The sequence below is a fragment of the Guyanagaster necrorhizus genome, assembly GCF_019112545.1.
Source record: "Guyanagaster necrorhizus MCA 3950 unplaced genomic scaffold BT62scaffold_4, whole genome shotgun sequence".
In the NCBI taxonomy this organism is placed as follows: domain Eukaryota; kingdom Fungi; phylum Basidiomycota; class Agaricomycetes; order Agaricales; family Physalacriaceae; genus Guyanagaster; species Guyanagaster necrorhizus.
In genome coordinates, this window is record NW_025064883.1 from 1,518,610 (window position 1) to 1,545,883 (window position 27,274).

Consider the following 27,274-nt stretch of genomic DNA (forward strand, 5'->3'; position numbering starts at 1 on the left):
GAATCGTATTGTAGCACCTTGCATAGAATAATACAGCATGATCGTGGGTAGAGTAAGACAATTGGAAAGTATATGATATGTTAAGATGTTACCGTTCCTTTCTCGATGTTGATCTTTTGAATATTCTGGACAGAGATCTTGAAAATGGAAGTCCCATTTTCTCCTCCTGCTGGTGCTTCCCCTAGCGAGCCGCCCGAACCGCTGTGTGGTGTACTGCCCGACGTATCAGAATAAGAGTCGTCAATACTATCCGTCGAATTTGAGCCTGATGCTGCTGTCCCATTTACAGCACCTGATCTGAGATATAAGCTGTCCGAACTGGTATCCGTATCCGACTCATCATCCCCGTCTGAGTCACCCTGAACCGCCGAATCGAAAAATTTTGTGTCCATGTCACCGTCGTCGTCGTCATCTGCGGCATCAGACCCAGGGTTGCTCGTGGACGACGGCAAGCCATTTCCTGTCGTGCTAGGAACACTAGGCACAGTAGCGTCATCGCCGAAACCATCAGCATCGCCTGTTTCCTCCGGTGGACTAGTATCATCGCCGCCTGACGCTGTGTCACCGAAAGTATCGGTTGTGGCATCAGATCCCGCCCCGCCCGATGGATTAGTGTCGCTGGCTGCGTCAGACAGTAAAGAACCCAGGTTTTTGTCACCAACGTTGACATTGATAACGGTAGTTCCGGAGGCCAGCTTGGCTACTTCCTTGAACAAAGAAGACAGTTCACTGTTACCAGAGATCGAACTCGTGATTGGGCCACTTGGAGCAGCGACGTTCTCGAGCGCTGGTAATAATCCTGGAAGCTCAGAGACAGAATCTTTGTTGGAACCATCGATATAGAAAGGAACTAGAAGGAGACATAAGACTGACCAGGATTCTCATTGTTAGCTGCCTGCCTCTTGACGGTCTTGACTTCGCCGTCAGCAAGACGCTTTGTGTAGTTCCTATTGCGAAAAGGTGATTATCTAGAGAAAAGAATTACGTAGGCTCTCACCTAACAGGAGCTGCAGATACTAAAAATGCGGCGTGGGATATCACAAAAAGGGGCAAGACGTATGTTTTGGGATCGCAGTGGAGCATGTTTAAGGTTTTGGAAATGTACAACAAGCCAGCTTGTGTGCGACCTCTCAAAGTTAGCCAGTAACTCGAGGAAACGGAAGTGAGCGCAGCTGAAGAGTCCCTTGGTTATCTGTGGATTTTATATACCTGGAACAGAAGATCCATGATGAGGTTGCATCACGATGGAGAATGGTGACCCAGAACACCGCCGTATATTTAAGGATATCAACCGGTATCGAAGCACAGATAGCAGTTCGTTATGATCAGAAGGAGAGCGCCTTTTTAGGCAATGGGGAACGATCATCGTATTTGCTCTAGTTATTTTTCAAAGTCGGACGACCATGGCAACGTCGAAAGGAAAACAGCCCGAAAGACAGGCTCTCGTGCCTCCTCTCCCTAATCCTGCCACTGGTAGCGCCAATCCAGCAGCGTCCTTGTCGTCTCTGTGGGCTTATCTGCTGCCAGCCTTGAATCACATCATAAAGTCTCCCACCAACAATATCTCTAAAGCCCCAGCAATTGATGTCGAATTCTATTCGGGAATCCATTCAGCTTGTTACAACTAGTATGTCAACTATTTCTATCTGTCACAAAAAAGTCTAAGTCCTGTTTTAGTATTACAGCCCAGACTGAAAACTACAATTCTCGAAAAAACGAAGATACCACACTTACCACTGGGACAGACCTTTACGGACAACTAGACAAATTTTTCGCCGATACAGCCCGCGAGTTACTCCTTGGTGCCCCTCAGGATGATTCCTCCTTGATTGACTACATTATTCCCTGTTTCAATCGCTATTCTGCCGGCGCTCAATCCGTTAATCGTCTTCTCAACTACGTCAATCGCCATTACGTAAAACGAGCCGTTGACGAAGATAAAGGCTGGCTGTCCATTAACGACGTTCTCGAGCATGTTGCCAGAACCGTCACTGTCAGTGACACGCGAGAGAAGTTATCTAACAAGCTGAAGGAGAAGCGGTTGGACGAATTAAAAAAATGGGGGTACAGTGATGGGGATCCTGCAGAGGCTTTGATTTTAGCGGAGTCGTGTGCAGAGGCTGCTAGTTCCCTAGACCGCATTATTCCGATCGCATCTCTCGCACTTCGGAGGTTTAGGGTGGAATTCGTGGAGCCCCTCTTAGCCGTTCCAAAAGTGAAGCGAAAGGGTAAAAACAAGCCTATGAAAACGCCCAATGGTACTACTCCGAAAGGGCGCCTGGCTCGAGCGGTCAAGGAGTTGTTGGAATCCAAGGAGATGGTTGAGGATGAACGGAGAAGGATCGCGGGAGAGCTTGCCCTTATTCTGCGCAAGATTGGCGTCATTGGACCCTTGCGCAAGAGGCTCGACAAGTATTCTTCGTCTCTCTCGGAGGGTTGAATCCATGCTAGCTTGTTCTGGGGCAGTTGTCTTGCTACACATTCAAACTAGGCTGCCTTTCGTTATATACTAACTAAGGCGTGGCTTAGGGCCCCTTATACTAGCCGGTCTCTTGGTACGTGTCTTCTTCTGAAACCTGGCCCACCATCTGGCCCATATATCTGATTGTCTGGCACCGGACGATTTGCGGCGCGCAGTGTACCCCCTACTCGGTCGTGGACCCATCCATCGTTCTTTGCAACAATGTCCCGAAAATATGTCGCCCCGCGCCTGTCTACATACGCAAATGTCTGCTCAGTCTTACCAGTCCCGTTGATCGCGTGTCTCGGTCCAGGGCAATCGTCCATACCTACCCAACCCTTGGCATGCTGCACGGAATGAATGGATTTATAAGGGCCGGTTGGGAACTGGATAGCCCGAATATGCGTCTGGTTAACTTCGGATCCGTATCCACCTGAATTTCAATATAATTAGCTGCTCGACGCCCAAGAGATTAACGCGGTCTCGATCTCACCAAACTGTAATTCATACAAGGAATAGTTCGAGAACACAGATAACGGATACTCGAATGCATTTAGAAGGACCTGACTTCCTCCGTGCCTAGATTCGGTGATTCTAGTCGTAGTTTGGTTGCCCCACTATTAGTGAGTATTTTAAAGGCGTCTCAAAGACTCGAGCAGTATCTCATACTTGGATCCAGCCTATCATTGATGTAATTCAGCGACTGAGTGAAAGTGACAGTCTTGGTTCCTTCCGACGTGTATATTTCGCTTTGAATATCCAGGTCACGATGAACAATAACTCTCGTCCAAACGGTTTCATTTTCTTCGCTGGCTCCACCAAGAGTTTGAATGTCTAGATCGGGGACCTCGTAAACCTTGATGGACCTGGATGTTTTTGAGCATCTTGTCCTGACATGCACACTCTGAAACAAACCAGTTTGAATTGATAGAGTGATTAGTCCCTTGGCCCAGAACACCGAGGGGTGTTATGTCCCTCGCCGTCTAAGAGAACCGGGAGGACGGGGGTTGTGTCAATCCAATACGATGGTGCATTGTATGCGCCGTATGAAGTCAACAGGCGCCAGTTTGAAGGTGTGATGCCGCCGGTGTATATCGTGGCGTATAGCTATACAACGCCGACAAGTTTGGCATCAACTAAGACTTGGACCTCGCGAAAAGGCCCCTTGCCAATCAATCCTGTCGAGTCCGGGAAGTATTGAGTGAATTTATCAGGTGTGTCTGAAATCGGTGGTCGGTCATTCCAGAGAAGCGGGAATCCACCATCAAACGCACTCAGATACCAGAATTTCTCCGCTGAATTTCCCGAGCAAAAGATTTTGACGTAGGCCTCTACGGTGTTACCTGGCAGTGACACCAGGGTGGTACCTCCCGTATCAGTATCCAAGGTAAAGTAATTGGCTAGCATGGGAGATAGATTGGAGAGTGGAATAATGAAATCGGATGTCCTTGGGGTTGGGAAGTCTGGCGTAGGAGCGTAAAATGTTGCCGTTATAATCACTGTCGGTCATGGCCCGTCGTCAGGAATTATTTTAGTGATAGGGCCTCGGGATCTACCATTTAAGACACCGTCAAGTAAGCTGGAAAACCACGTCGTCAATTCAATTGGTATTATTGCGACTTCGAGTTGAACTCAGAGAATCGAATGAACGCACAGTTCTTTAGAGATGATGTTGCCGAAATCCATCATGAAATCACCATCCTCAGCAAAAAGCGGAGTAAAATGAGTGACATCCTTAATTCTGAGAGCGGTTCAGTCACCACAACGACTTTCAGTATTTGAAGACGCACGTATTCCATATTGTTCCTGTCTCGGTGGGTTCCGCACTTGAAGTACACCAAACTATAATTCCAGGTTCATATAAGTATGTATCAAATTGGTTCTACGTGGGAATGACTTGCTTTCAACGTGAAACAGGTAGATGGACTGTACATCAATAGAATCATTAAAATCTTGTGCTAAGGCACACAGTAGTACCTACACCCAGACGATCGTATTATGTGCCGTCGCTTAACGAGACAAATAAAGTAAGAAAGACAGTAGTACACGCGGCGCGTCAAAAGCTTACGAAGAGACTGAAATGTTTAAGCTGATAGCAGCCCATTGTCCAATATTTCCGCATTCAGAGTTGGTGGGAGAGGAATAGGTAACCACGGCATTGTTGTAAGAGCCGTCGCCTATATAGATATTAATCCCGATGAGAAGTAAAAGATTACATGTTTCAAATGTACCAAAACTATGGGTCAATAACTCGACTTGACAACTTTGTCCTCCCTGAGGAACTACGGGAGGAGCAAAGACTTGGAGATCAACCAGGGGAGTAACGGTGGAATCATCGGTCATTAACGGCACTCACTTCGTCAATGAACTTTCTGCAGAGAATTCTGCAAAGCCTTCGACCAAAGGAACTAACTCTTCCTCGGTCAACTGAGCAAAGGTAACGGACAAAGTGCACGGAATTCGGAAAAGCGACATCGCGCCAAAACGATGTCCGATACTTCAAAGCCTGATCATGATGGTGAGGAATTGACAACTCCTCACAGAAGCGTTGTGCCAAACTTGTATCTTTTACTCGACCGAACCCCTAGTCCATATCTATTGGTTCCATGTGCAACATGCGTCGAAGTCCACATGGTACCCTCTCGCAATACATGTTCGGGCCGAAGAGCATCTTCTACTTGCTCCGATAACAGTAGAAGCCATATTTCACCAGGTAAAACAGCAAGTACGAAACGCGACAGTATTGCCATACGAGCATCCGGCTTCTCTTTATATGTCAAAGATTAGGACTGCCGTCAAAAAGGACGTTCTGAAAAGTGATCGAGAGAAATTAGAACCAGTACGTTCATATGTGAATAAGAGTACGAACCAGCCAAGCAGCCAAACGGAATCCTTGTTTCGCAAGTTGAAGTTCAATCTATAAACGTTTGTGAAATCAAGACGGAGAAACTACAGCTGAATTGGGAAACAAGACTTGCCAAAGGAATAGCACCGTCATAGTAGCTAGTCGAACAAAGGTCCGAGAATTGAGTGTAAGTAAAGACAAATTCCTTGAAAGGCCTTAAGCATGAGGCAAAGAAGAGAATGGGATAGCATACACAGTTCAGTTCGTTGGCTTCCACGGCCCAGATGTGGGGACATTCCAAAGGGGTTGTTGACCGAGAAGCCAGATGGCCCTTAATGTCAGTCTCAACGTTCCTCAATTCCCTACGTGAAACTTGCTCTGTAGTCGAAGAGCACGAAATCCAATCTGATGTCAGATTTGCGTATTCACCGGACTGGATAAGATGAGTGACATGTTGGCACTGTGATAATAAAAGCCCACCTTGATTCGAGTAACAAGAGTGTTCGCCCACGTTGCGACGGAGCTGCCAAAATCTGCTTTCAAACGCTTATTGATCAGGCCGGAATCTTGGGTTTGTCAGGAGTCACTGGCGTGAAGAATGCGAGATGCGTACCCCAGACCTAAAGGGACAGATTAGTACTTAGAAAGTCTGATGAAGTTAAGTCTCACAGCGTGACTGTCAGAGAAAGGTGGGTATTTATGTCGTATCTCGATTTGAACGTGAAAAGAATGTGCACTCACAGGTTGGTACTGGAACCGCCGCATTTCGCCTTGATATCGTTGCCACCGAGTTCGAAGGCTTCGACATGAAGGGGCTGCCCGATGTCGCCAATAAACTATACGAAATACTTAGTCTGATCGCAGTGGAAGTGAAAAATGCAAGAGACACACGTGGTCTATGGAATAAAACCTCGTCAGAAACAATACGATAGAATTGCTTGAGAAAAGAAATATTCACCCAGGAATTTGAGTGCCTCGTAAATTTGCTCGTGAGATAGTGAGTCGTCGACTACTCTGCTGGTATAATTTGCTAAGACAACTGAATACATAGTGATGGAGGAGAACATGTTGACAGGAACGAACCAATGGCCGTGACTAACACCAGACATCAGCGGCAATTCCAAAAAGCGAGCAGTAGTAGTGCCACTTACGAATACATTCTCCGTCCGAGCAGTCTCGCGACTCAGATACCGAGCAAGAACTAGGAGGGTCATCTAACAAAAATGCTTAGTACCGGAGATGCGGAACGAATGTCGTTGAAATACCTTCCGCATCCACGAAATGCAAAGGCGCGGACCTATTGTTGTGTAGGGAGTGAGATAATATGTTGCGCGGGGGCTAGGATAAAGATTGCCGACCACGCAAATGCAGACTCAGATCGAACATCATCGGCCCACTTCGATGCAGTGTCAGTGCAGTAGACGTCTGGCTACAAGTAGTCAAAAGTACCGGTGCTGCAGAACTGAGCGTTTCCCCGCTGTCAAGTGTAGACGCTACAAATGAGGACGCTTCGGATGCAAGGAACTAAGTCGGATGTCATTTATGTCGTGCACCCTTCAGTGAGATTGATGCAAACCTGTTGGGCAATTGCGCTGTGACATAAATATGAGACCAAGGACGATGTGAGAGGAAGAGAATGTTACATACCCGACGGCCTCATGTCCGCTAGCTCCCCAGCCGTGAACCTTGGGGAGGAGGGAGACGAAAACGGCAGTAAGAGTAGCGCACCACATAGTGAAGAAGGGCAGGCAGATCCAAATAGACAAACTCAAAAGTCGCGAATTTATAGTCCTCTTAGGCTGAAATTAGACACGAGGGCCAAGGCAATGGACCACCACTGGCAGCATGTGGAGGGCGTCGTAAATATAGATGTCCTATAAATGAAAAAGGACATTGAGGGTCCATGCTCGTTCGTAAGGGTAGATTATGTGAAGGGGAATTTTGGATCGACGAATGGAAGAATGTTTGACGTTGATTGTCAAGTCGCCAAGTAAAGAGAAAATATTTTGTTGCCGAGCAGTATAACAAGAGCAATGGGAATCCACAGACTTGTTTGGAATTTCCCAGGCGCATATGAGTGCACCAGTAAAATAAGCGACTGGCTGACTAGGGGGATACAAACGAACGTGCCTCTGAACGAAAGTAAAGAGCTTGGCATGTGAATGTAGCGAGGTTGCCCGGTAGCGGCTGTGGCTGTACAACCGGTCCGATATTTGCCACCGGCAATCTTATCTTTGCCTCTTATCATTCTCTCCGGTTTACACACGTTTCGGTCACTTCTGAAGGCTTTGACAACGCCGACATGACAAAAATCAATACTATCACAGTATTTCCACCGTTGATCAACTCGTCCTGTGCTTGGGCAGGCGATTTCAACCAGCTAGAAGCCCTCTACAATTGCCCATTTACTGGTGCAGTTACTACCCGTACCGCTTCCTTGCATGGATACAAAGATAATGAGAACGGCGCAGTCAGTAATTACGTCTCCTTATATAGTTTCGCTCTCACTAATGGTTCTGTAGGTCGCATTCTCAATAACGTCCATCACCTCACTCAACTCTTATGGTTACTCCCCCTATCCTCTATCGTACTATATCTCTTGGATAGAAACCATCCTCAAGGCTGCATCATCCAATTCACACAAAGCCTTCATCATAAGCGTGACCGCCACTACTTGGCCAGAGCTTGAATCTGCTATTGCCGCCATCCAATCTCTTCGGACAAATATTGGGGACCGTCAACTTGGTGTTACCTCCAGAATCGCCGTCGAGCTCAATACAAGCTGCCCAAACATCCCAGGGTCGCCACCGAAAGGATACATATTCGATGACCTCCGAGAGCTGCTGAACGGACTCGAGATGGAGAACCGTCGAGACCCTACTTTGACCATCGGCCTCAAGCTCCCGCCGTACGTGCATCAACAGCAGTTCAAGGACGTGCTAAATGTCCTGACCGACTTCTCCACCGCTACGATGGGTGCGGGGGGCGTGATGAAGAAACGCAGCCCGTTTGCCTTTTTGACGTGCACGAATACGTTGGGGAACTCGTTGCTGTACCCGGATCAGGTGGCACATAACGAGAGTACGAGTGGTAGCGACTTTGCGGTTCCGACTGGACTGGGTGGGTTGGCCGGCGAGTCACTGCATGCTCTTTCGTTGGGGAATGTGTTTACATTCCACAAACTGCTGCATGTAAACAGGCCGAAGGAGTACGATGGGCTTGAGAAGATGGTGATCATTGGTGTAGGTGGCGTGACAAGCAGGCAGGCTGTGGAGAGAATGAATAGAGCTGGCGCTCAAGTCGTTGGGTGTGCAACGTTCCTCGGAAAGGAGGGCATCAAAGCCTTTCAGATATTGTCGAGGGAGTGATCGTGGTATCAAATCGGTGTACATACTTGTGTGTTATGAATAAATTGTACATGAGTTATTAATATGATAAGTTGAACAGTTTGTGTGTATTGCGCTGAAAAAAAGTTTCCAAAGAGCATAAATGGGGTGTAATACAATAGACACTGAAGAAAAGACAAGTAAATCGTTAGCGTAGTCGTTACAATACCGATATATTTTGTGACAAAGCATACGTGATGAACGATCAAGGGTAAGGCCACGAATCCGAGACCAGACGGTATATACCATCGTATGAATCGACTTCGGTCTGGAAGGGAGTGATTGAGCACATATACCAATGACAGCGCGTAGAGGTACTTACGAAGTCGCTTGAATTTGTATATGTAGCGAGAAGATTCTGAAATCCAGCGACCGTTGAACATTCGAACCCGCTAAATAGCAAAATATGTTCACCTCAAGTTCGGCGCTTGCATCGTAATACCCAGTATTGAGAATACAGGGGTTGGTCTGAGACTTAACACTGGGCAAAAAAGAAAAGACAACAAATGTAAAGGCTCACCATATGTTCCGACTCGAAGGAAGCGGGAGAGAAGGCGCTTTCGTCGAGAGAGCTCGTAGATGGAATAGTGGTCTCGACCTGATGCGTCACATCATCTGCCTCCCACCCCTGAGGTCCGGGAGGACTTTGAGCAGGCGGAGGAACGCGCTTTTCAGAAACGCGCTTCTTCTGAGGTTCGACCTCAGCCTGAGGTTGAGGTTGGGGTTGAGGAGTCGCAGACATTTGCTTCACAGCGCCCTCCAGATCCGAGCCTGTCTTGCCGGCAGATAACAAATGCGCAACGCCTTTGGACCTGTTTATATCTTCTGGCGAGTTCCGTTTAGCGTTCCTCTTCTTGGGGGGAGTGGTACGCTTCCGTGGTTGGTAGACATAGTTGGGATAGCGATCCTGATGTTTAATCTTTTCGTCCTCTGCGCGACGGTCATAGCATTCCTTCTCCTCGGACGACAGGTTATTCCACAACTCTCCAATGATTCTAGAAAGGTGACGACTGTCGTTCTCTGTGTCCTTGGTAATAATCTTCTTGTCGATGATGTCTTTGCGGAAGATGAAGTAGGAGTTTAGAGGTCGGGGAATATGGTTCTTCCTACGAGAAGAGCCCTTGACGGCAGTGGGTTCGTCGTATTGAGAAGAAGATGGAGATGGAGTGTCGATGGAATCGGGTGACAGAGACGCGACGTCAGGGTATGGAGATGTGTCGTTAGGAATGACATTGAAGACATACTGCCTAGGTTGAAGACCTTGGCCATCAGGGACGTATGCTGGAAACGGAGCGTCAGTGGAGAGTCCAACACGTAGTAACCAAATCCACGTACAGTGCTCGGTAGGGAACTGGAGAGAGGAGGGAAAACTGGACATGCTGAGGGAGATGAGGGTGACAAAGGAAGACAAAGAAAAGAGCAGTCGGGTCCCCCCGCTTTATATTTGTGAACATAGGCATTCTCGACATGACGATCACAGCAAGAGGTAGAATGCGATCAAAAACTATCGAGTAACAGCACATCGTGGCAAATGTGAAAGGGCACCCTCTGAAAATTTCCTTTTCCAGCGGAATTCCACCCTTTCGTTCCACTAGCGAGTGGTATGTGAAATTGGTGTGAAGGATTGTGAAAGGGCATACAGAAATAGCTCTGCACAAAATCAAATCGACAACGTGATTTTACTCCCAAATGTAGCTGTCGTCGGGTCGGGTCCGCGCTCCCGACGATCGCTCTTTTGGATGTGACTCGGGACCCCTGTTTGATTACTTAAACAGACCATCAGATGCCTTTACCTCTTACCTCCCTCCATCACCATGCCTCCTCGCAAGAAAGTTGTTGCTGACGGTACTGCTCCTGCTTCGACACGCTCCAGTATGCGTATCCAGGCCAATAGCAAAGACGACGCAGCAGTACCAGCCAAGCCTGCGTCCAAAGCCAAAACCAAACGTGCGCATAGCCCTGTGGACGAGGAGAACGAGGAGGATGCCCCACCTGCAAAGAAACCTGCCAGTAAAAAAGCGAAAAAGGCAAAACAGGATGATGATGACGAGACTGTTGCGGATGCTGAGCCTGAGAAGATCGTTACGGTGCGTGTCTTCCAACACTGTTCAGCCAAGATGACGCTCAAGGTCCTCCCAGGTACTGAAAAGGGGTGCAGCTCCTGTTGATCCCCAGTCGGGGAGAGTTCGTACGTATATACCTACAGTCTATACCTTCACGCACATAATACCAACAACGAAAAGATTCGCATCAAGTATATGCAAATGATGAGGGTGTGTGGGACGCCATGCTCAACCAGACTAATATCAGTGGTGGTTCTAACAAGAACAAGTATTATCCTCCATCCAAGTTATCCTCAAGGGTCTTGATGAGTTCGCCAGGTTCTATGTTCTCCAGTTGCTGCACCCTATAAGCTCCAATTCTTCCTGCGTGCTGTACACTCGTTGGGGACGCGTGGGAGAGAACGGCCAATCCCAATGTAAAGGTCCCTTTCCTCCTGCAACGGCCGTCCATGAGTTCAAGAAACAATTCAAGTCCAAAGCCGGCGTCGCCTGGGAAGCCCGAGTCGGCATGCTTCCTAAGAGAGGTATCGTGGTTGTACACAGCATGAAGTTATCTTGACTGTTTCTTCAGGGAAATATATCTGGCTGGAACGCGACTTTGCTGAAGACGACGAGAATAAAGAAGACGAGAAGGGTGGGAGTAGCAAGGTTCCTGCGGAGAAGGAAAACCAACCTATTCCTGATTCTGTCCTCGCGCCTCAGGTTCAAGACTTCTGCAGGCTCATTTTCTCCACCAGCATTATTGACGCAACATTGTCATCCATGAATTATGATGCTAGGAAACTTCCTCTCGGAAAATTGTCCAAGGCGACTATTTTGAGTGGATTCAATGCTCTGAAGACACTCTCTGAGGTCCTAGGTGACCCTAGTTGTGATGTCGTAAAGCAAAATGGCGGTAACCAGCGTACAGCGATTGAACAGCTAACTAGCGCCTATTACTCGTACGTAATGTAACCCAAGTGACTTCAACCAACTCCTGCTCGTGTGTAGTATTATTCCTCACGACTTTGGCCGACAGAGGCCAATGATTATTGACACCAAACAAAGACTTCAAAGAGTTCATTCTTTTCGTTTGGTTTCTCAGGCTGACTGACGGGATGAGTTAGGAATTAGAAATCGTGGATGCTCTCGGCGACATGGAAATCGTGTCTAAGCTCATCGCCTCCTCTACCAATGCTGACATCGATGGGGTGCCTATTAATCCTCTCGACGCGCAGTTCAACTCGCTCCGTCTTTCCAAGATGGAACCTCTCGCCAGGGATAGCCAGGAATTCATAACCCTCGAGGCATATGCCCGGGACACACACGGTGCCACCCACAGTCATATTCATGTCAAGGTGCAGCATATCTACAGAATTGAAAGGTCTGTTGAAGTCAATGTATTTTACACCATGCTAAACTGCTGTTAGACCCGGAGAGCAGGAACGCTGGGAGCAAGGAGGGTTCCACGAGGTGGAAGATGGAGAACGCTTGCTGCTGTGGCATGGGTCGAGGACGACAAACTTTGCAGGCATACTTTCGCAGGGACTTCGCATTGCCCCTCCAGAGGCACCGGTAAATGGCTATATGTTCGGTAAAGGTGTTTACTTTGCAGATGTAAGTTCTTTAGTCGCGATCCTTTGGACCCACTCACTTCTTTGGTCCAGATGATGTCGAAGGTTGGTCCGGGAATCTATCATTGCTGCCCTTCGGTGCTTATCTGGAGCCTAGTCTGCTGGATATTGCTATCCAGGGTCGGTCAACTTCTCTTATTAAGGAACGTTTTCTGAATGATTACATCACAGCTTGAGTAACAGCACCGGTATTTTACTTCTTTGTGAAGTCGCAGCGAAACCGTTCTATGAGCGAAATGATGCGGTACGCATGCTTTCCGTAATCCAAACATATTTTGCTGATCAACTCACTACGCTCAGGAGTACAATGCAGATCAGACCTGCAAACAGAATAACAAAAGGTGATTTCAATCGTTCCGGTCCTTGAGCGTTCTGTCGAATTGCTTTGGCAGGGCTACGAAAGGTTTGGGTAGAACTCAGCCGACGAAATGGAAGGACGCTGGCAAGTCTTTGGGTTACGATGAACTCATCGGCTGCCATATGCCTGACGGAGGAGGGTCCGACGTTGCTACGGGTGGCTATCTCCAGTATAACGAGGTACGCGTCCCTTTTGATCTACTCCAAAAACTGGTGTTGAAAACAAATACTTCGTGCAGTACATCGTGTACGATGTTGCTCAGATACGTACGAAGTATTTGTTGATGGTGAAGATGTGAAGGTTGGTTATTAACTGCTTTGAACTGTTCAATCGGACTGGTGCAAACTTGCTTATGATCACGTGTTCTTGGTCAAATTGATTCGTTAAATGGATGTTCCGCACCGGTGCGCCTGTTCTAGGGTTCCGAATCATGTATGCGCATAACTACCGGCCTCTCGAGATGTCTGCTCGCAGCAATTGACGTTCCTAATTACATGACGATAAGGTATAAAGCGGTAGTACACCACTAGTAAAATTCTACAACCATGTTTAACCTATGTCACCAAGGCGGATGCTTCGGCCGTACGCCTTCAGACTTGTATAATCCCCGCTCCACAACAAGCCTGGCACTAACAACGCATCCCTCCAGCAGCGGAATCCCAGGATACGCAAACGAGCCGCATATCCATATGCCTGGACCGCTATCTCGGAGTCTCCCTGCACCCTGCAACCTTCCCAGAGCCTCTTCGCAGGGTCCCGGCCACCATTTTCTATCCTTCGCACAGTAAAATTCCTTCAAAGCTTGTTTCGACTCTAGCGTTAAAACGGCTCGTTCCAATTTCGCCACACTCAATATCCGTCCCTCTCTAGGTTCGACGATTGGATCTGTGGTTTGGAAAACCGAGGGTAGATGAGCGGGAAATCCTTGTGGTCGGGGGAGGATGTGAGTCGCCATGGTGTATGAGGATGGTAGACATTGCGGTGATACTGTTTTCGTGGTTATTAAAGCGCCTGCACGGGTATAAATTAGATTCAAGTCCCGGTGATCTCGTGTATCGTCCGGGAGAAGGGTTTCGTCCGTGTGATTGATAACAAGGGTAGAGCGGTATGTGAATTTCTCCAAGCAGCGCATCTGCTCTTCGGCTGCTTCCCGCCGGATACGCTTTTCATGCGGTAGTGAAGACGCGTAGGACGACAAAAGTGGGACTGCGCGGTTTGCTTGGGTGGCAAAAATGATATGATGAAAGCCGGAGTATGTCTTGAGACCGTCAGCGTTGGTGCAATGCACGGATACCAGATCCGGGTCATCCGGGTCGGCTTGGATGGAGGAAATCAGGTGTGATAGATGGACATTTCGGACGGTGGAGACGAGTCTCCCGACGACATCCCGGACACCATCGACCACTACATAATGATGTGTTCCCAGGGTAAGCCAGATATAATCTGAAGAAATCGTGAATCACAACGATGATGCAAAGTAGGAACAATTCCATGCCTAGAAATTCCTCGACGGGATGGTCAAGAATCTCCTGCTCCGGTGCGGTACATACAGCAGAGAACAATGGCACCATAATGGCATGAGTGAATTCCGTCCAAACATCGTCGAATCCTGTCCATCTAGCGAGGAGACCAGTAGGATGTGTCTGCTTGACCCAGGCTTTGTAAGTCATGGTTTCGATTCCCGCTGATCGCACCACAGGAATCGAGAGCCACAGCAGTCTCAGATAGCAGAAAAGGACATGGATAGACCAAAGGACAAACAACCCGGTTGTCCAAGCTTTCGAGGCCGCCCGCAGTGTTAACCCCAGGTCCGCCTTGCTGTTGTCCAGAGTCGAGGGCATGCTCACACCGCCAAGTCCTGAGGAGCCGTTGTATATGATTTCTGCTGTTATATGTCGGCCCTTTTCTGACGTGGAAAGGAGCGAGAAAGAGTAGGAAAAATCCCGTGGTGCGAACTTGACCCCAAGGTGTTTGTAGAGTGTTATTAGTTGTCTGTAGTATCCTGAAATGGTACGATATGGTCAGCACGTCGGCGGACAATACACTAGCTCGGATAGTCACCTCCTTGAAAAGAGCGCATCGGAACATCTACTCTCCAGTCTTGGTCCTGGCCCGGTAGAGGTAAGGATATGGAGAAACTGTCCATCCCAAAGGTCGACGTCTGGAGCAGAATAGTGAGATTTTTATGTACACGTCGTATGGTGCTGGTGCTGGCCTTTTCAAACAAGTGAACATCGAAGCCTGGATCTTCGTCCTCGGAGGGCTTGGTTAAAAGGTAGGCAGCGGTAAGACCAGCCAAGCCACTGCCTATTATTGCGACTTTTACCGTCCTCGGCATCGTTTGCATGCAACGTCAGTGTAAAGTAAGTCGATGTCGATGTCGACCCATCGCGGTAATATTTTATCAGTTTTTGTAATACGATGATTTGACTTCCGCGTCACGATCAAGAATTTCCCACGCAATCAATCATGACATTCTGACTGTACCCGAGAGAGATCGGCTATCGCGGCCTTCCGAATGCAACAAAAGATAAGTGTTAACCTGTATTAACTGCAATCTACGCTTCTAACTCATCCGTCTTCGCTTCTCTTTATCATCTCGGTAATCAAGACGGTCTCGGGAACGCTGCCGTTCCCTGTGTCGATAATCTCTCGGGCGCGCGACGTGGGTATCGGGACCTGCGCCTCGAGTCCCGAGAATCGTAATCGTAGCGGTCACCCGGTTTACTTCTGTCATGGCGGAGATAACCACCATCCCCTCGACGTGTGCTCATAGTCGTCATGTCCACGGTCTTTGCTTCGGCTACCATCATCTCGGACATCGTCATTCGATCGCCATGACTGTCCATTTCGCAGTGGGGGAGGTGCACCCCATGAACGCGACACTCCCGAAACATACTGAAGTGATATATGTACCCGATAGAAGGCGCCTTTGTGCCAATACTTTTGAAGAAACTTCTGCTGGCCCTTGGGCTTCTCGTCCTGAAGCTTTTGAGCGTGTTCGAGGTCTTCCTTCAAGCGCTGTGCTTCAGGCAAGGCCCTATGACGTTCAATTTCTTCTCGCTCCTTTTCTCTGCGGATCTCCTCCTCCTTCTCCTTCTTGATTCGCCCAAGTTCGCGCAGTCGCCAAGCTTCGAATTCGCCAGAAGGGTCCAAGCCATCGGTGTCATCAACATGGGGAATATCATCCTCCTTCTCCTCTGAATGCCCGATAAGTACAAAAAAGATTAGCATGAAATGCTCACTTTCTGCTAGTTTACGCCTAATGCTTTCTGCTACGAGGTCGTGGCTCTGCTTTTTCCGTTCCTCAAGCTCCAGCTCTTTCCTCCTAAGATCCTCTTTCTCAGCAATCGTGAGTCGATTGCGCCTGTACTTGATCGTGTTAGACCGTACGCAGGATGTTTAGATTAATACACATATTTGGGAACGAATACAGGCCTCAGCTGAAGCTTTGGCTTTCCATCTTCCGAGTCTGTTTCATATTCACTAGACTAAAGGTCAATCTGTAAGAACGCTGCGAGTAGACGATAGACCTCGTCGGATTCCTCCTTCAGTTGTCTAGGCTTCGTTTCCTCGTCAGACTCCTCTCCTTCAGATCCCGCAAGTCGTAGGGTCAGCAAAAGGTAAAAGCAAGTACACAGTTGGCAAGCGCACTTTGCTCGTCTTCTAGCGCTGTTCGACGTGACTCGTCTCTGCCTGCAACGATGATCTTTCCGTCTTTCGATACATCGACGTCCCTCAAGGACACATTCATGGACTTGATCCTGGCCTTTGAAACATTTTGAGCAGTTGGTAGGTCTTCATCGTCTTCCTGAATGATGTCTCGCTCTCTTCTCCAATAAGGACATCTCCGTTCTCCTCAACTTGGGGTGCCTCCTCGTCAGAGTCGGACTCGATCTCAGCAACACCCTTTTGAGCCTTTCCTTTCCAATATCATGCAGCGGGACGTGCAAGTCGTGGGGCTTGTTTACGGGGAACAGAAGGCATGATGTTGGACGGAGGACTGAGCGCGTTGTTTGTTTCAAAGGCTGCCAGTATAGTAACCAACAGTGCCGCAGTTTCGTTCTCAAGAGTACATCCGTCCCAGTAAATTATGGCATCATCGTCTTCCCAGCCTTCCAGGCGCTCGATGTCTTTGGTCCCCTTGACGCCCTAAATATGCTCTCCTTTGCATACTCACCCAACCTCTCCATCATTGCCGAAACCCTTGACCCCGTCATCACTGAGCCGCAGTCCAAGGTGATGAACACCATGAATTCCAACTTCTCTGAATTCATCGTACCCACCCATACCTACGACTCTCTGCCGGAATCGCTTGATGTGCTCATCGTACCGGGGGGTCTTGGCACTCGCGCGACAAATCTCAATGCCACCATCGATTTTATTGCTGCTACCTACCCATCTCTGTAATATCTGAATCATGGTTTGTACTGGAGCGACCCTTGCGGACAGAGCTGGTGTACTCGATGGGCAGAATGTTACTACCAATATAAAGTCATGCGAGTAGGCGACGTCGCAAGAGCCCAACATTCACTGGATCACACATGCTCGATGGGTGGTTGATTGCAATATCTACACTACATCCGACGTCAGTGCAGGTATTGACGGGACGCTTGCTTTCACGAAGGCCGTATATGATGCCAACGCAACGGAAACTGTCGCCAATTCCATGGAATATGCGATGGAGACTAATTCTAGCTGGGACCCTTGTGCAGAATTATACGGTTTGTAAGAAAATGTTACTACATACTTATACATCTGTGAAAAGAGTCGCTAGCTAATCTACACGAAGGAATTCTCATACCATCAAAGCCCTCTTGCATCTCTGTGAAGACTCGTGAGCATCGACAATATGCACTTATCAGTGGAACGCACGTACATATCTTTCGTTTGAAACGATTCAGCCGTTAACAAGTGACCATGGAGTATCTTTCCAAGATCAGTGGCTAGGTAAGGATGCCCTTTTCGTCGCGACCCCAATAGCGCTTTCAAGAAAGGCACCGGGCTCTCTTTGAAAGGTGAGATATCTCCATGAATGCGGTGTTCAGGCTTGATGAATCCATCACTCATTGGGACACTGGCATTCGCAGATTGCTGTCCCTGGTACAGTCCTAGAAACGAGCATAGCTGCTGGTATTTATCGTAATCCTGCATGTATAGTTGACCAGCGAAGATGTTCAGCTGGATTATTAAGAGGTCATCATTGATCTGGATGCTAGGTCCTGGGATACAGTGGAACTGAAGATCATCGAAAGCCTTTGTGGACACGCTGACTTTGGGCGAATAGATGTGGAGATGTACTTTGGTGCTGGTGCGTATATCTGGCAATAACTCGTTGATTTCGAAGGGGCTGAATACAACGAGGATAGTATTCTCGTTTCGTTTCGCGGAAACGACCCAATTAATGGACCTCAGGTAGTCAGAAACATTACTATGGTTGGATGTCCTGATCGTCGTAGCAAAGTCCTCAGTGCAAAGTAGATTTGGTGTCCATATATTTTCACCGTTTCGAAGCATAGAGGAGATTCCTTCGAATGCACGAAACAGCGGCTTGAACGCAGGAGACATATTCCGTACGATGCCTGTCCAAACGAACGCGCGAACATCAGGATGAAGCGAATGGCGAGCAGGTGAAGCCTTTGCAGGCCTTTCAACATGCCGCTCTCTCTCGATCTCGTGGCTGACTTCCCTTTCCTGCTCTTCATCCATATTTGTCTCAGAAACGAAGGAAAGGCCGAGCATTTCACAACGTTCGCGAAGATCACCGACTTGCCAAATTGCTGAACCGGGAGCGGGACCATCCGAAAGACCGTATAATTCCTGAAGAGAGCGGCCTTCCGGCTGAAGCCACGGATTGAGGACCGCCGGTGATATGTCAGAAGAAATGCATGCCTCCCATGCTTCTTTTCTTCGTTGATAGTCATAACCCTGTTGCGCCCATTGAGGTACACGACGGGTGATTTCATCGCAAGTTTCAAGCATGCTCCACCTCAAGATATCGACAGCCTTAATTTTGGCGGAGTCTGACTTCTGAGCCGCCTTTCTGATCTTCTGGTCTATCTCCCGAGGCGCAAAAAACATGACCGACTGCCCTTGACCAAGCTGTCGCATGCGCATAGCACCTAGAGCTTTAATGAGAAATTGTATATAACACAGTGTTCCGAGATGACTGACCTTGAACAAGCCTATCCTTTGTTACGTTCACGCCGAGGGTGACTGCTGCTCTGAAGTGAACAGGTAACTTCAAGTCTGTTCCTCTGGTATGGGCTTCGTCCAGATAAACAACGCACTTGTCTAGCTGATACTTGAATGGAGATAGAAACAGTGGTTCCGCAACGCCCTGACGATTGAGGACCATCAGCTCATCGGCATCATCGAAGTAAATGGCCGCGGAGAGCACTGAGGTAGGTCGCAAACCAAGCCAAGCCTTCGCCAATTGCTCGTTACGAAGCTCAAGCATCTGTGCCCCTACATCCAACAGGACACGAATCTCCGGCTTCTGGCGGACTAGAAGATCCAGGAACTTCTCCGTTGTCAGACTGCTGTTGGTCGATGGATCACAGATACACTCATAATGATCGTTTTCCGGACGAAGGAGGCAATTCAACACTTTGGCATTGGTACTTCTCTGTTCAACAGGGTCGTACTGTTGAATGGATAAAGGAAGAAGATGGTGGTTGTCGTTTGTACCACTGAAACCTGTGGTGTGCTTGGATCTTCTTGCTGCCAAATCCCACCCTGACGTCGAAATCTTCTGGGGGAACTCCTTTGCGTGTTTGGGAAATACGACATGGGATAAAAAGAAATCAACGACAGCACGGTGTCGGTGAAAGAGAGGTATCAAATATTGCGAACGTTGTTCCATGTCTTTCAAGTTAATGCCAGCGATATGGAGCAGCTGTGACGGAACCTTCTCGTTGCCCTTGATCCAGGAGCAGTATTCGATGTTCGGATCGTCCTCTTTGAAAAGGAGCTCGAAACAGATGTCCACCTGTTCTTCGGTCAAGCCTGCATAATAATACGACAAACAAGTGAGGGTGATGGCGACGTCTGGATGGCCGAACTCTGCTGCTAAAGAGGGAACATCCTTTGCACGATATGGAACGGCAAGCAGCGTTCGGCTAAGGTCCAATCCGTAGTCCACTCGATAGCGGCGCGCTTTCAAGACATAGACAAGGATACCATGCGCAAAGAGTCCACGGAGCAATAGCAGCAGGTTCCATGCATCCGTCCCGAGGTAAAGATCCTGGATGGACCTGGCTACGTCTGACTTAACAGTAACTTCGGAGATGAAGTGTCTGACCTGTTGACGAAGGTCATCAGATAGTCGTGCAAAAATAGGATAGTTATCAAGTCTTCCGTTGAGAATCTGTGTGCATACGGAATCAACAAGCTCTATACCAGGATCGATCTTGTCGTCATTCGAATACAAGAAAATGAAGGGAAATGTGCCATCTTGCTTTTCAGAAAGACGGATTTCTACTGAACGAGGAGCTTTCGACTCCACGGACGAGATGACGTCGGTTACAAGTGTGAAAATTTGTTGAATGGTGGTCCAGCGCTCTGGGTGACCTTCCAGTGAGCGCTGTGTGCCTACTGTGTAGATAAGTTGGTAGCGGACATGGAGAATTTCGTCGCTTTCATCCAAAATATCCTTGACATGACCATCAAGCCATTTTTGCAATTCTAAGAGCTGGGCAGCCTCAACATCTCGACCAATCCCATCTCCGCCATTGCCATCCAGGAGCCTGTTTACGCACATCAACTTGAACGATAGAATGTGCTCCGGCTGAATAACCAACACACCGCCGTCATCCATGCATTGGCGATAGAGTTTCCAAATAGCTTCGATCTCTTTAGATCCCATGGCAAGGCGACGGGAGAATGGCATGTAAAATACACGACGATTTGTCAGTCCTGAGATACGCTGCACAAGTAATTGGAACATCTGTCTGGCCAAAGACTTCAGAACCACAACTCGAACAATAGAGTGGCCATCGGCAGCAACGACAGCAGTCATGGGAACAATGACTGATGACTTCCCCTCCCCCATATTCAGCTGCAGAACAGAGTTTTCCTTCGACGACGGAGAAATTATTTCGTGTGCAACTGAGGTCTGAATAGAACGGCTGATAAAATTATTATCCACCTATTTCAAGTTCTAGTTAGTGGTGCAATCGAGAGACAAGAAGCACAGCTTACCTGAAGCAGGAGCCATTCCGGGCATATTGCAGTCACTCGGCCGTTACTCATCTCTCTGTAGAATTCGATAGAATTCTCATTGACCACTGAAAGTAATAGTCGCTGCGCTCGTTGATGCTGGATGAATAGTAGTGCAAATTTTTCAATCATAGATTTCCACTCGATTCCAATGTCCTGAGTGATTTGGCAGAGGATGGAACGGGTATTGATGCATGGCCACAACCCTCCGAGCTGTAATGCTGATTCGTGAGAATTGGAGGCTTGCAGCAAAGCAGTGATCTGTGCCAACACACATGTCAGGACCTCCTGGCATGTAAATCGGTAGTTCTCCATCACAGACACAGGAATGGAGGGCAAAGCATTATCGGAGGGTGAGGCCACAGAGACCAAATGTTGCAGACTTTCGTCGAGTTCTGCGCCATATAACTGCTTTAGTTTACTGTTACTGTTCTTGAACTTAAATATCAAAGAAGCAAGCAGCCCGGTATCTGATACATTGCCCATACCCGAAGGTGATGAAGTAGGCAGATCATGTTCAATTGGCCAGAACATAGTTGTGACATCATGAGCCGCTGCTATACAGACAGTGTTGCGAGAAACCAAGAGTTGTTTCAGGGTCGTGGCGATGGAGCGTGATTTAGACCGAGTCGAACATGCCATAAAGTTGTACTGAGTCATCTGTGGATGTGTTGTAAGAATGCTGGCGACGGCACCTTGTACGGTGTCAGTGACATGTCGCAACTGCCCGTTGTGGAAACAATGCTGAAAGTATGACATAACTGTGTCCAACAGCATGTCAATTTTGAACATTGATGAGAATTGGGTAAACTGAGATCTGTGGATGGGAGCTGGCTCAGTTTCCGGAGACCATGAGGCAAAAAGTTGTCGGCACACTGCAGGAGCTTGCTCACTGTCAAGACTATCATATGCTGCTTTTTTCCGATGAAGGAAAGATGAGTAGCTTTCCAAATCAAGCTGCACCATGGATGCAACAGGACTATCATCTAAGGAAACACGAGCATTTGAAACCATTTCAGCCAGTTTTCTTTCTTCTGGAGTGTCTCTGATAGATAGATCAAAGGATCTATGAGAATTGGTTGAACACCATAGAAGGTTCAAATTTCCTGATATGTGTTGCCAAGAGCATACAGTGAGAGCAAGCAATGAGGGGATCATGGTTTGGATGCTAGAATCATTATATGCCATAGCTGACATACTAAACAAGGCCTGCCACTGCCTAGTAGCAGCACTCAGACTATTGCAGTTTAGCAGCAGGAATGACAGCCAGTTTCTTTGGAGATGCTTAGAGCTGAGCCATAATCGCTTGTAAGACAGTGAAAAATCCACATCTGCAGGACCAATGCTTCCCCAATCTGAGAGCTTCTCTGTTAGAGAAAAGCCTGGAATTCTGCAGAAGGATTCATGCTTAATCATCTGAGAAGTATTTGCAGCAATCCCATTAATATCCTGTTCCTGATCATGAGAGTGGTATGCATTATCATAATCTTTTTCTTGGTGGTTGAATAATGAAAAATCAGCAGGATAAAGATGTGAAAGCCGGAAACTAGATCGATGCAACAAATGTGATGAAGTTGCATTACTGTTGAAGTCCAAAGTGCAATTAGAACTAATGCTAAAGACTTTAATAAGCCTTGCATAATCTATGATTGCTCCAACAAGCTTATGGAAAGCATGGTGTTGACCCTGGGATGAACAATAGTGATAATGCCACTGAATACTCTGCATGCTTTTCTTGTGTTTAGGATACCAAGTGTGATGGGGAGTAAGAGAACTGATATTGTGTAGTAACTTCAGATCTGTGTTTGAGATATTCTGGAATGAATAACAGATTGCAGATTGCAATAAATGAATGGCTTCTTCAGTGCCAGTCTGTCCAGTGAGAGGATCAGGAAGGGAGTGACTGGATAGTGCATGCAAAAAGACCTGATATAGATTGCTGGTCAGATCAGGACTACTGACAAGATGACCAATATTACTATCAATAGTATAGTCATAGAACTTTACAGATCGAGCAGAGCCTGTCTGAATCACAATCTGAACATGATCTTTTTGTTGCACAACCTGGACTTCTCCAAAAGGAATCAGAATATGCCGGCATTGAGGTAGCTTGAGACTATGTTTGGAGCATAAGACAAGCCGGCTCTCAAGACCCAACAATGATCCAGCACTCTGATTTTCATCAATCAACATATTAGGAAAATTGTAACATTCAAGTTTAGCATCCTTATTGAGAAAGAAGGACAGTTGAAAGCGGGGTAAATCAATATGTAGGCTAGTATCAGAAGGAGCATAGGTTATATGAATGTAATGACATTGCTCAAAAATCTGAAGGCAGGCTGATACCATGTTAAATGTTTGACTATGAAGATCAATCATTTCATGGTCATCAAGAGACATCTTCCACTTAGAAGCATTGCAAATCATTCTCCAGTTCTGCTGAGATGGCTTCCAAAGAGAAACAAGTGGCCGAAGTTCAACTTCAGAAGTGTTCAAGTTGATCCAATGTGTATATTCCTTGACAAACAGTTGTGGGAGATCACATTCAAAAGTTGTATGTGGTATAAGCTCAAAAACAATATCATCCTTTTTGGCTTGTATAATAAGAGTATCATTTTTTAAGCCTAAATATATCTGCAATATTATAAGTATCTGCCATCTGAAGTTTGAACAGTAACAACAAACCTGCCATCCTGAAATTAGACAGTGACTTGCATATTCAATGCCAGGTCTGTCAGAAGGAATGACATCAAGGATTTTCTGTTCAGATATTAGCAATGAGTATATTAAAAGACAAACTGAAGACCCACTGTGCCAAAGATTCTACCATATGTTGCATGACTAGTAATATTCCATGGAAGCCGACTAAGTGGCTTGCCACTGATAAGGAGCAGCCCTGTCAGCAAGTTGAGATGCACTTGCTGAGACTGTTGGTCAGCATCCACAGCTGTTGAAGTGCTGATCCATCGGTGATTGGGAGAATCCAACACTGTCCAATGAGTAGCATGATAGGCTGGCCATATAGATGTCACAGCAAGATTTACACCCTGCTGATAAGCACTGTTTAACTTCATATCCCACATGTATGGCTCAATGAAATGAGCAAGCCTCTCACTCCGGCGTAAAAGCCTCCATATTTCTGGTGATATGAATGCTTGTTTGACTGGAGTATTATCATGCATGATAATAGTACTTTCAACTAGAATTCTGATATCTTCATCAGACTGCAACAGAGCTGGAAGATGCTCTGGTTCAACATCATATGTTGCTTGAATAGTAGTTGCTAATTTAAAGATATGGCATTGCAAATCCTGCATGACATTCTCTTTAACTGTCTTCTGAAGTTCATCAACAAGCATTTGCACCCATAAAAATACAGTAATCCGTGCTTTGCGCAGAATATCATATGCAGAGCAGCTATCTGTGTTATTGTTGACCATAAAATGCAAGTGCTCAGTCAGAGTTGTTGTTACTAACAGCCGGCTTGTCAATAAGATGATTGACCTGAGAGTTACTCCCTCAAGCCAATTGCCTTCCACACTCAGCAAAAGATTCCATAGCTCTCTCAAAAGAACCTGACGAAAGGAAAGATCATAAAGGTCGATATGCCACTCCAGATCACCATTCTCAGCTACAACACCAACCTGACATACACTTTGAGTCAAGAGTGTATGAACTGCTTCATGATTGAAAGTGAGCATTCGGGCTCTCAACTCTCTAACAATATTCAGCCACTGTAATCTTTCTCCCATCCGTAATCCAGTGAATGCTGCATATTCATGAAGCGTCAAACCAGTCAAGCAGTCAGACTGGTTAGCAATCATCTCATTTGATGTATGACTGGTATTACGAACTGCATGTGTCAAGTTATCATATATTCCATCTGGCATGAATCGAAGGGTGCATTGATCATGAATATCACAGTTTATGAAGGGGTTGGAAATCCAGATGTCATTCTTAGAGTCATACAGCTCATATTTCAGGCCACTACAGAGACACACCTGCACCTCAGTAGTGGGAACTTTTTGCTCCTTGTAATGAGCTTGCAAGAATGACTTAGTTGATGATGCTATCATCACTCGGCCTAGATCTCTAGAAATATATCTTTGAAGAGGAGAGTAAGAAGCCAATGTCATAGGTGGAGAAGCAGAAGAGGTATTGTGAGCAGAAGATGGTGTGCAAAGGTCATGAAGAATGGTATAAGTTGCCACTCTCCAATGTTCAATGACAATTGGGCATTTAACCTCAAAGACAACCATTTTTGCCATCTCCACATTATCAGGTAAAGGATGTTCATGGACAGCAATAGTCATGGATGTGTACTGTTTGTCAAGCCTGCACTTCCTGCATGCCTTGTCATGAACCCGCCTATAATCTCCATGCCGGCGCTGCCATCTCATAGTATATTCATGCTCCAAATGCTGTGCTTCTGCTTTGACAGCATGATAATGATCATTTGCTCTCTGTAGCTCCTCAACTTTTCTCGCTCGTTCCAAAGCAGCATCATGTTCAATCCTCTGTTTGAGGTGCTGAAGTTCAGTGGAGGAATCGAAGTAACGGACAGCAAAGCTGCCATGACTGGCAGTTTCATCAAATAAGGACTCCCTGCACATTGCCGAATAATGACGATCACGAATGTACTGAGTGATTAGGACCATTCGTTTTAGAGATTTGGAATGTCGCAGCAGAAGAGGCTTCAAAAGGTCAATCGGAACCTCAGGCGAGTAATCGTGCAACAAGGGATACTGCGCTACTGCAACCTTATCCAATGCCACCCACAGACCTATGATTGTAAGGAGCATAAGCGACTCATCCTCCGCATTTGACAAATAGGCATTTTCAGCCTCCTTCATATATTCGAATAAGCAGACAGATAGAATGCCCGAAGTTGCACTTTCGTGAAGAACTCCTGAAAGCCAGGCATCTAGATGGTTCTCGACGCAGTATTCGAAGTCTGCTAGAGCAATGAATTTGTCTTCCCTAAAAGCCATGGTGAGGCGGTCTTTTGTAAGCGAAGAGAAATCTGGATTGTCTCTCAGACGACTGACATGGTTGGGGGAAAAGGGAGATGTCGGTTGCGGAGAGGGGGCACGCCGCAGAACTTCTTCAATGTAAGCGCTCGAATTGGGAAGGGTAATGGTGGTGTCAGCAGCGATGTTCAGTTCTGAGGGATTCCAATAAGAAGATTTCTGCTGTTGAATCTCGAGGTCCCTGCCTCTCTCCTCGATAACAGCATTAACCTCCTTCCCTACAGAGTGCACTTTCTCTGTCAAAAACACGGGAGCAGATGAACTAAGTTTTGCGAGCCGACGACACATTTTCTTCTTCATGACGTCAATCAAGTCACTGTTCCATCTCTTCTGCCTTGCTTTATCTAAGATGGAGGCAATGAAATAGGTAAGGAAGAATTTGTAATCAGTATGGTCAACACCTTAGCAGGAGGTGAATATCTTCCATATGCCAGATGCAGAGCGACGAACCTTCAAAAAGCGAGGACTGCAGGGCTACGCGAAGTACGAGCCAAATCGGAGATCGCCTCCAGGGAAGCTTTGCATTCAACCACAGAACATCATCATTGATTCGCTTTGAAAAACGCTTGACATCAGCCGCCCGCCCTCCTTGACCGTACAAAATACCCGTGAGAAGCTGTGTGATAAAGCGAGGATGCGCAGGTTCCCGCTCTTCAATGACATTGTGACCGGCTTTTCGGCTTGTTGGTGATGCCTCCTCCAGAAAATCGTTATGCATCTCCACCAAAAACGAGGCCAGTTCTTTACGAAAGGCGGGTGTTCTGAATGTCGCGCTAGGAAACGCTATGGCGGGGCCAGGAAAAGAAGAGATGAGTTTTCCGATGGCGCCCATGACCTTTTCGTTCGGAAACATGACCTCGAAGGCCTCGTAGATGACTTCTTCAGGCTGCCTTCGAAAGACGACGCATGCGTTCTGGGCATTGATGTGGTAGACAAGTATATCTAGACGCATCACGTTGGTATTGTTTCTCACAGGAAATAAGAAAAATATCACTCTTACCTCCAATATTCATCGATGACAGCTGTCGTTCTACTTCCGCAGACCCAAGGGTGGCGGTCAGAGTCGCTTTGAAATTCTGAAGCATATCGATAATGATATTCCACTTCTGTAGCTTGTGGACATCATTCTGAAGATACGCTCGATAGCAACGAGCACACTCCAAAACAGCATCGCATAACGCTGCGTCGTTGGATATATCCCGGTCGTCTTGCTGGGGCAGAACCGGTGGCATGAAAACATGATTGACGATGTAGGTGAGCACGGAGTCGTCCATGGTGGGGGAAACGAGGGGGGGGCA

At 47.1% G+C, this 27,274-nt stretch overlaps 10 protein-coding genes across 10 annotated transcripts; 4 read left to right on the plus strand and 6 right to left on the minus strand.

Annotated features, from left to right (window-relative positions):
* Positions 1-38: 38 nt before the first annotated feature.
* BT62DRAFT_532297 (uncharacterized protein) lies at positions 39-1,358 on the minus strand. The gene is made up of 3 exons (XM_043181283.1): positions 998-1,358; positions 874-947; positions 39-799 (listed from the first exon to the last, which is right to left on the minus strand). The coding sequence occupies exons 1-3, from the start codon at positions 1,081-1,083 to the stop codon at positions 81-83; spliced, it is 879 nt and encodes a 292-aa protein (XP_043044226.1). The 5' UTR covers positions 1,084-1,358; the 3' UTR covers positions 39-80.
* Positions 1,359-1,403: 45 nt separating this feature from the next.
* BT62DRAFT_1001518 (uncharacterized protein) lies at positions 1,404-2,440 on the plus strand (the record flags this gene model as incomplete). Its single annotated transcript, XM_043176748.1, has 2 exons — positions 1,404-1,627; positions 1,678-2,440. The coding sequence occupies 2 exons, from the start codon at positions 1,404-1,406 to the stop codon at positions 2,438-2,440; spliced, it is 987 nt and encodes a 328-aa protein (XP_043044227.1).
* Positions 2,441-2,535: 95 nt separating this feature from the next.
* Positions 2,536-4,804, minus strand: BT62DRAFT_1001519 (uncharacterized protein; the record flags this gene model as incomplete). The annotated part of the gene is made up of 9 exons (XM_043176749.1): positions 2,536-2,894; positions 3,131-3,327; positions 3,420-3,568; positions 3,611-3,960; positions 4,018-4,040; positions 4,116-4,202; positions 4,252-4,287; positions 4,530-4,638; positions 4,693-4,804. The coding sequence occupies 9 exons, from the start codon at positions 4,802-4,804 to the stop codon at positions 2,536-2,538; spliced, it is 1,422 nt and encodes a 473-aa protein (XP_043044228.1).
* A 309-nt stretch (positions 4,805-5,113) lies between these two features.
* Positions 5,114-7,161, minus strand: BT62DRAFT_532513 (phospholipase C/P1 nuclease). The gene is made up of 15 exons (XM_043181285.1): positions 6,954-7,161; positions 6,883-6,898; positions 6,756-6,830; positions 6,665-6,702; positions 6,572-6,603; positions 6,458-6,520; positions 6,390-6,401; positions 6,265-6,336; positions 6,198-6,202; positions 6,048-6,142; positions 5,787-5,877; positions 5,560-5,739; positions 5,440-5,511; positions 5,331-5,378; positions 5,114-5,270 (listed from the first exon to the last, which is right to left on the minus strand). The coding sequence occupies exons 1-15, from the start codon at positions 7,037-7,039 to the stop codon at positions 5,238-5,240; spliced, it is 918 nt and encodes a 305-aa protein (XP_043044229.1). The 5' UTR covers positions 7,040-7,161; the 3' UTR covers positions 5,114-5,237.
* A 408-nt stretch (positions 7,162-7,569) lies between these two features.
* BT62DRAFT_1072760 (FMN-linked oxidoreductase) lies at positions 7,570-8,740 on the plus strand. The gene is made up of 2 exons (XM_043178889.1): positions 7,570-7,776; positions 7,829-8,740. The coding sequence occupies exons 1-2, from the start codon at positions 7,609-7,611 to the stop codon at positions 8,672-8,674; spliced, it is 1,014 nt and encodes a 337-aa protein (XP_043044230.1). The 5' UTR covers positions 7,570-7,608; the 3' UTR covers positions 8,675-8,740.
* A 157-nt stretch (positions 8,741-8,897) lies between these two features.
* Positions 8,898-10,070, minus strand: BT62DRAFT_1001522 (uncharacterized protein; the record flags this gene model as incomplete). The annotated part of the gene is made up of 5 exons (XM_043176751.1): positions 8,898-8,960; positions 9,015-9,050; positions 9,107-9,160; positions 9,213-9,973; positions 10,028-10,070. 5 exons carry the CDS (start codon positions 10,068-10,070, stop codon positions 8,898-8,900), a joined length of 957 nt encoding a protein of 318 aa, XP_043044231.1.
* A 404-nt stretch (positions 10,071-10,474) lies between these two features.
* On the plus strand, positions 10,475-13,274 carry BT62DRAFT_985025 (PARP-domain-containing protein). The gene is made up of 14 exons (XM_043189905.1): positions 10,475-10,779; positions 10,832-10,880; positions 10,936-11,023; positions 11,074-11,279; positions 11,327-11,696; positions 11,746-11,812; positions 11,862-12,118; positions 12,165-12,351; positions 12,402-12,413; positions 12,466-12,488; positions 12,540-12,612; positions 12,669-12,709; positions 12,761-12,905; positions 12,965-13,274. The coding sequence occupies exons 1-14, from the start codon at positions 10,507-10,509 to the stop codon at positions 13,022-13,024; spliced, it is 1,851 nt and encodes a 616-aa protein (XP_043044232.1). The 5' UTR covers positions 10,475-10,506; the 3' UTR covers positions 13,025-13,274.
* On the minus strand, positions 13,123-15,125 carry BT62DRAFT_1072763 (uncharacterized protein). The gene is made up of 4 exons (XM_043178890.1): positions 14,942-15,125; positions 14,788-14,887; positions 14,222-14,728; positions 13,123-14,169 (listed from the first exon to the last, which is right to left on the minus strand). The coding sequence occupies exons 1-4, from the start codon at positions 15,071-15,073 to the stop codon at positions 13,286-13,288; spliced, it is 1,623 nt and encodes a 540-aa protein (XP_043044233.1). The 5' UTR covers positions 15,074-15,125; the 3' UTR covers positions 13,123-13,285.
* Positions 15,126-16,449: 1,324 nt separating this feature from the next.
* Positions 16,450-17,559, plus strand: BT62DRAFT_928016 (uncharacterized protein). The gene has a single exon (XM_043185411.1). It carries the CDS (start codon positions 16,885-16,887, stop codon positions 17,134-17,136), a length of 252 nt encoding a protein of 83 aa, XP_043044234.1. The 5' UTR covers positions 16,450-16,884; the 3' UTR covers positions 17,137-17,559.
* BT62DRAFT_884237 (uncharacterized protein) lies at positions 17,533-27,250 on the minus strand (the record flags this gene model as incomplete). The annotated part of the gene is made up of 7 exons (XM_043182792.1): positions 17,533-18,848; positions 18,901-20,875; positions 20,929-23,580; positions 23,632-23,706; positions 23,757-26,377; positions 26,427-26,918; positions 26,977-27,250. The coding sequence occupies 7 exons, from the start codon at positions 27,248-27,250 to the stop codon at positions 17,533-17,535; spliced, it is 9,405 nt and encodes a 3,134-aa protein (XP_043044235.1).
* Between the last annotated feature and the right edge of the window lie 24 nt (positions 27,251-27,274).

Bases quoted from the DNA above. Each gene is read 5' to 3' on its own strand.
- BT62DRAFT_532297 (XM_043181283.1), bottom strand. From the start codon at position 1,083: ATGCTCCACTGCGATCCCAAAACATACGTCTTGCCCCTTTTTGTGATA. The intron at 948-997 runs GTGAGAGCCTAC...TTTTCGCAATAG, and splicing joins GTATCTGCAGCTCCTGTTAG to GAACTACACAAAGCGTCTTG. The intron at 800-873 runs GTCAGTCTTATG...CTGAGCTTCCAG, and splicing joins AGCTAACAATGAGAATCCTG to GATTATTACCAGCGCTCGAG.
- BT62DRAFT_532513 (XM_043181285.1), bottom strand. From the start codon at position 7,039: ATGTGGTGCGCTACTCTTACTGCCGTTTTCGTCTCCCTCCTCCCCAAG. The intron at 5,878-6,047 runs GTGAGTGCACAT...CTCCTGACAAAC, and splicing joins GGCGGTTCCAGTACCAACCT to CCAAGATTCCGGCCTGATCA. The intron at 5,512-5,559 runs GTATGCTATCCC...AGGCCTTTCAAG, and splicing joins AAGCCAACGAACTGAACTGT to GAATTTGTCTTTACTTACAC.
- BT62DRAFT_1072760 (XM_043178889.1), top strand. From the start codon at position 7,609: ATGACAAAAATCAATACTATCACAGTATTTCCACCGTTGATCAACTCG. The intron at 7,777-7,828 runs GTCAGTAATTAC...ATGGTTCTGTAG, and splicing joins AAGATAATGAGAACGGCGCA to GTCGCATTCTCAATAACGTC.
- BT62DRAFT_985025 (XM_043189905.1), top strand. From the start codon at position 10,507: ATGCCTCCTCGCAAGAAAGTTGTTGCTGACGGTACTGCTCCTGCTTCG. The intron at 10,780-10,831 runs GTGCGTGTCTTC...AGGTCCTCCCAG, and splicing joins AGCCTGAGAAGATCGTTACG to GTACTGAAAAGGGGTGCAGC. The intron at 11,697-11,745 runs GTACGTAATGTA...GCTCGTGTGTAG, and splicing joins CTAACTAGCGCCTATTACTC to TATTATTCCTCACGACTTTG.
- BT62DRAFT_1072763 (XM_043178890.1), bottom strand. From the start codon at position 15,073: ATGCAAACGATGCCGAGGACGGTAAAAGTCGCAATAATAGGCAGTGGC. The intron at 14,888-14,941 runs GCCAGCACCAGC...ATTCTGCTCCAG, and splicing joins ATGTTCACTTGTTTGAAAAG to ACGTCGACCTTTGGGATGGA. The intron at 14,170-14,221 runs GCATGGAATTGT...CGATTTCTTCAG, and splicing joins TCCCGTCGAGGAATTTCTAG to ATTATATCTGGCTTACCCTG.
- BT62DRAFT_928016 (XM_043185411.1), top strand. From the start codon at position 16,885: ATGCTCTCCTTTGCATACTCACCCAACCTCTCCATCATTGCCGAAACC.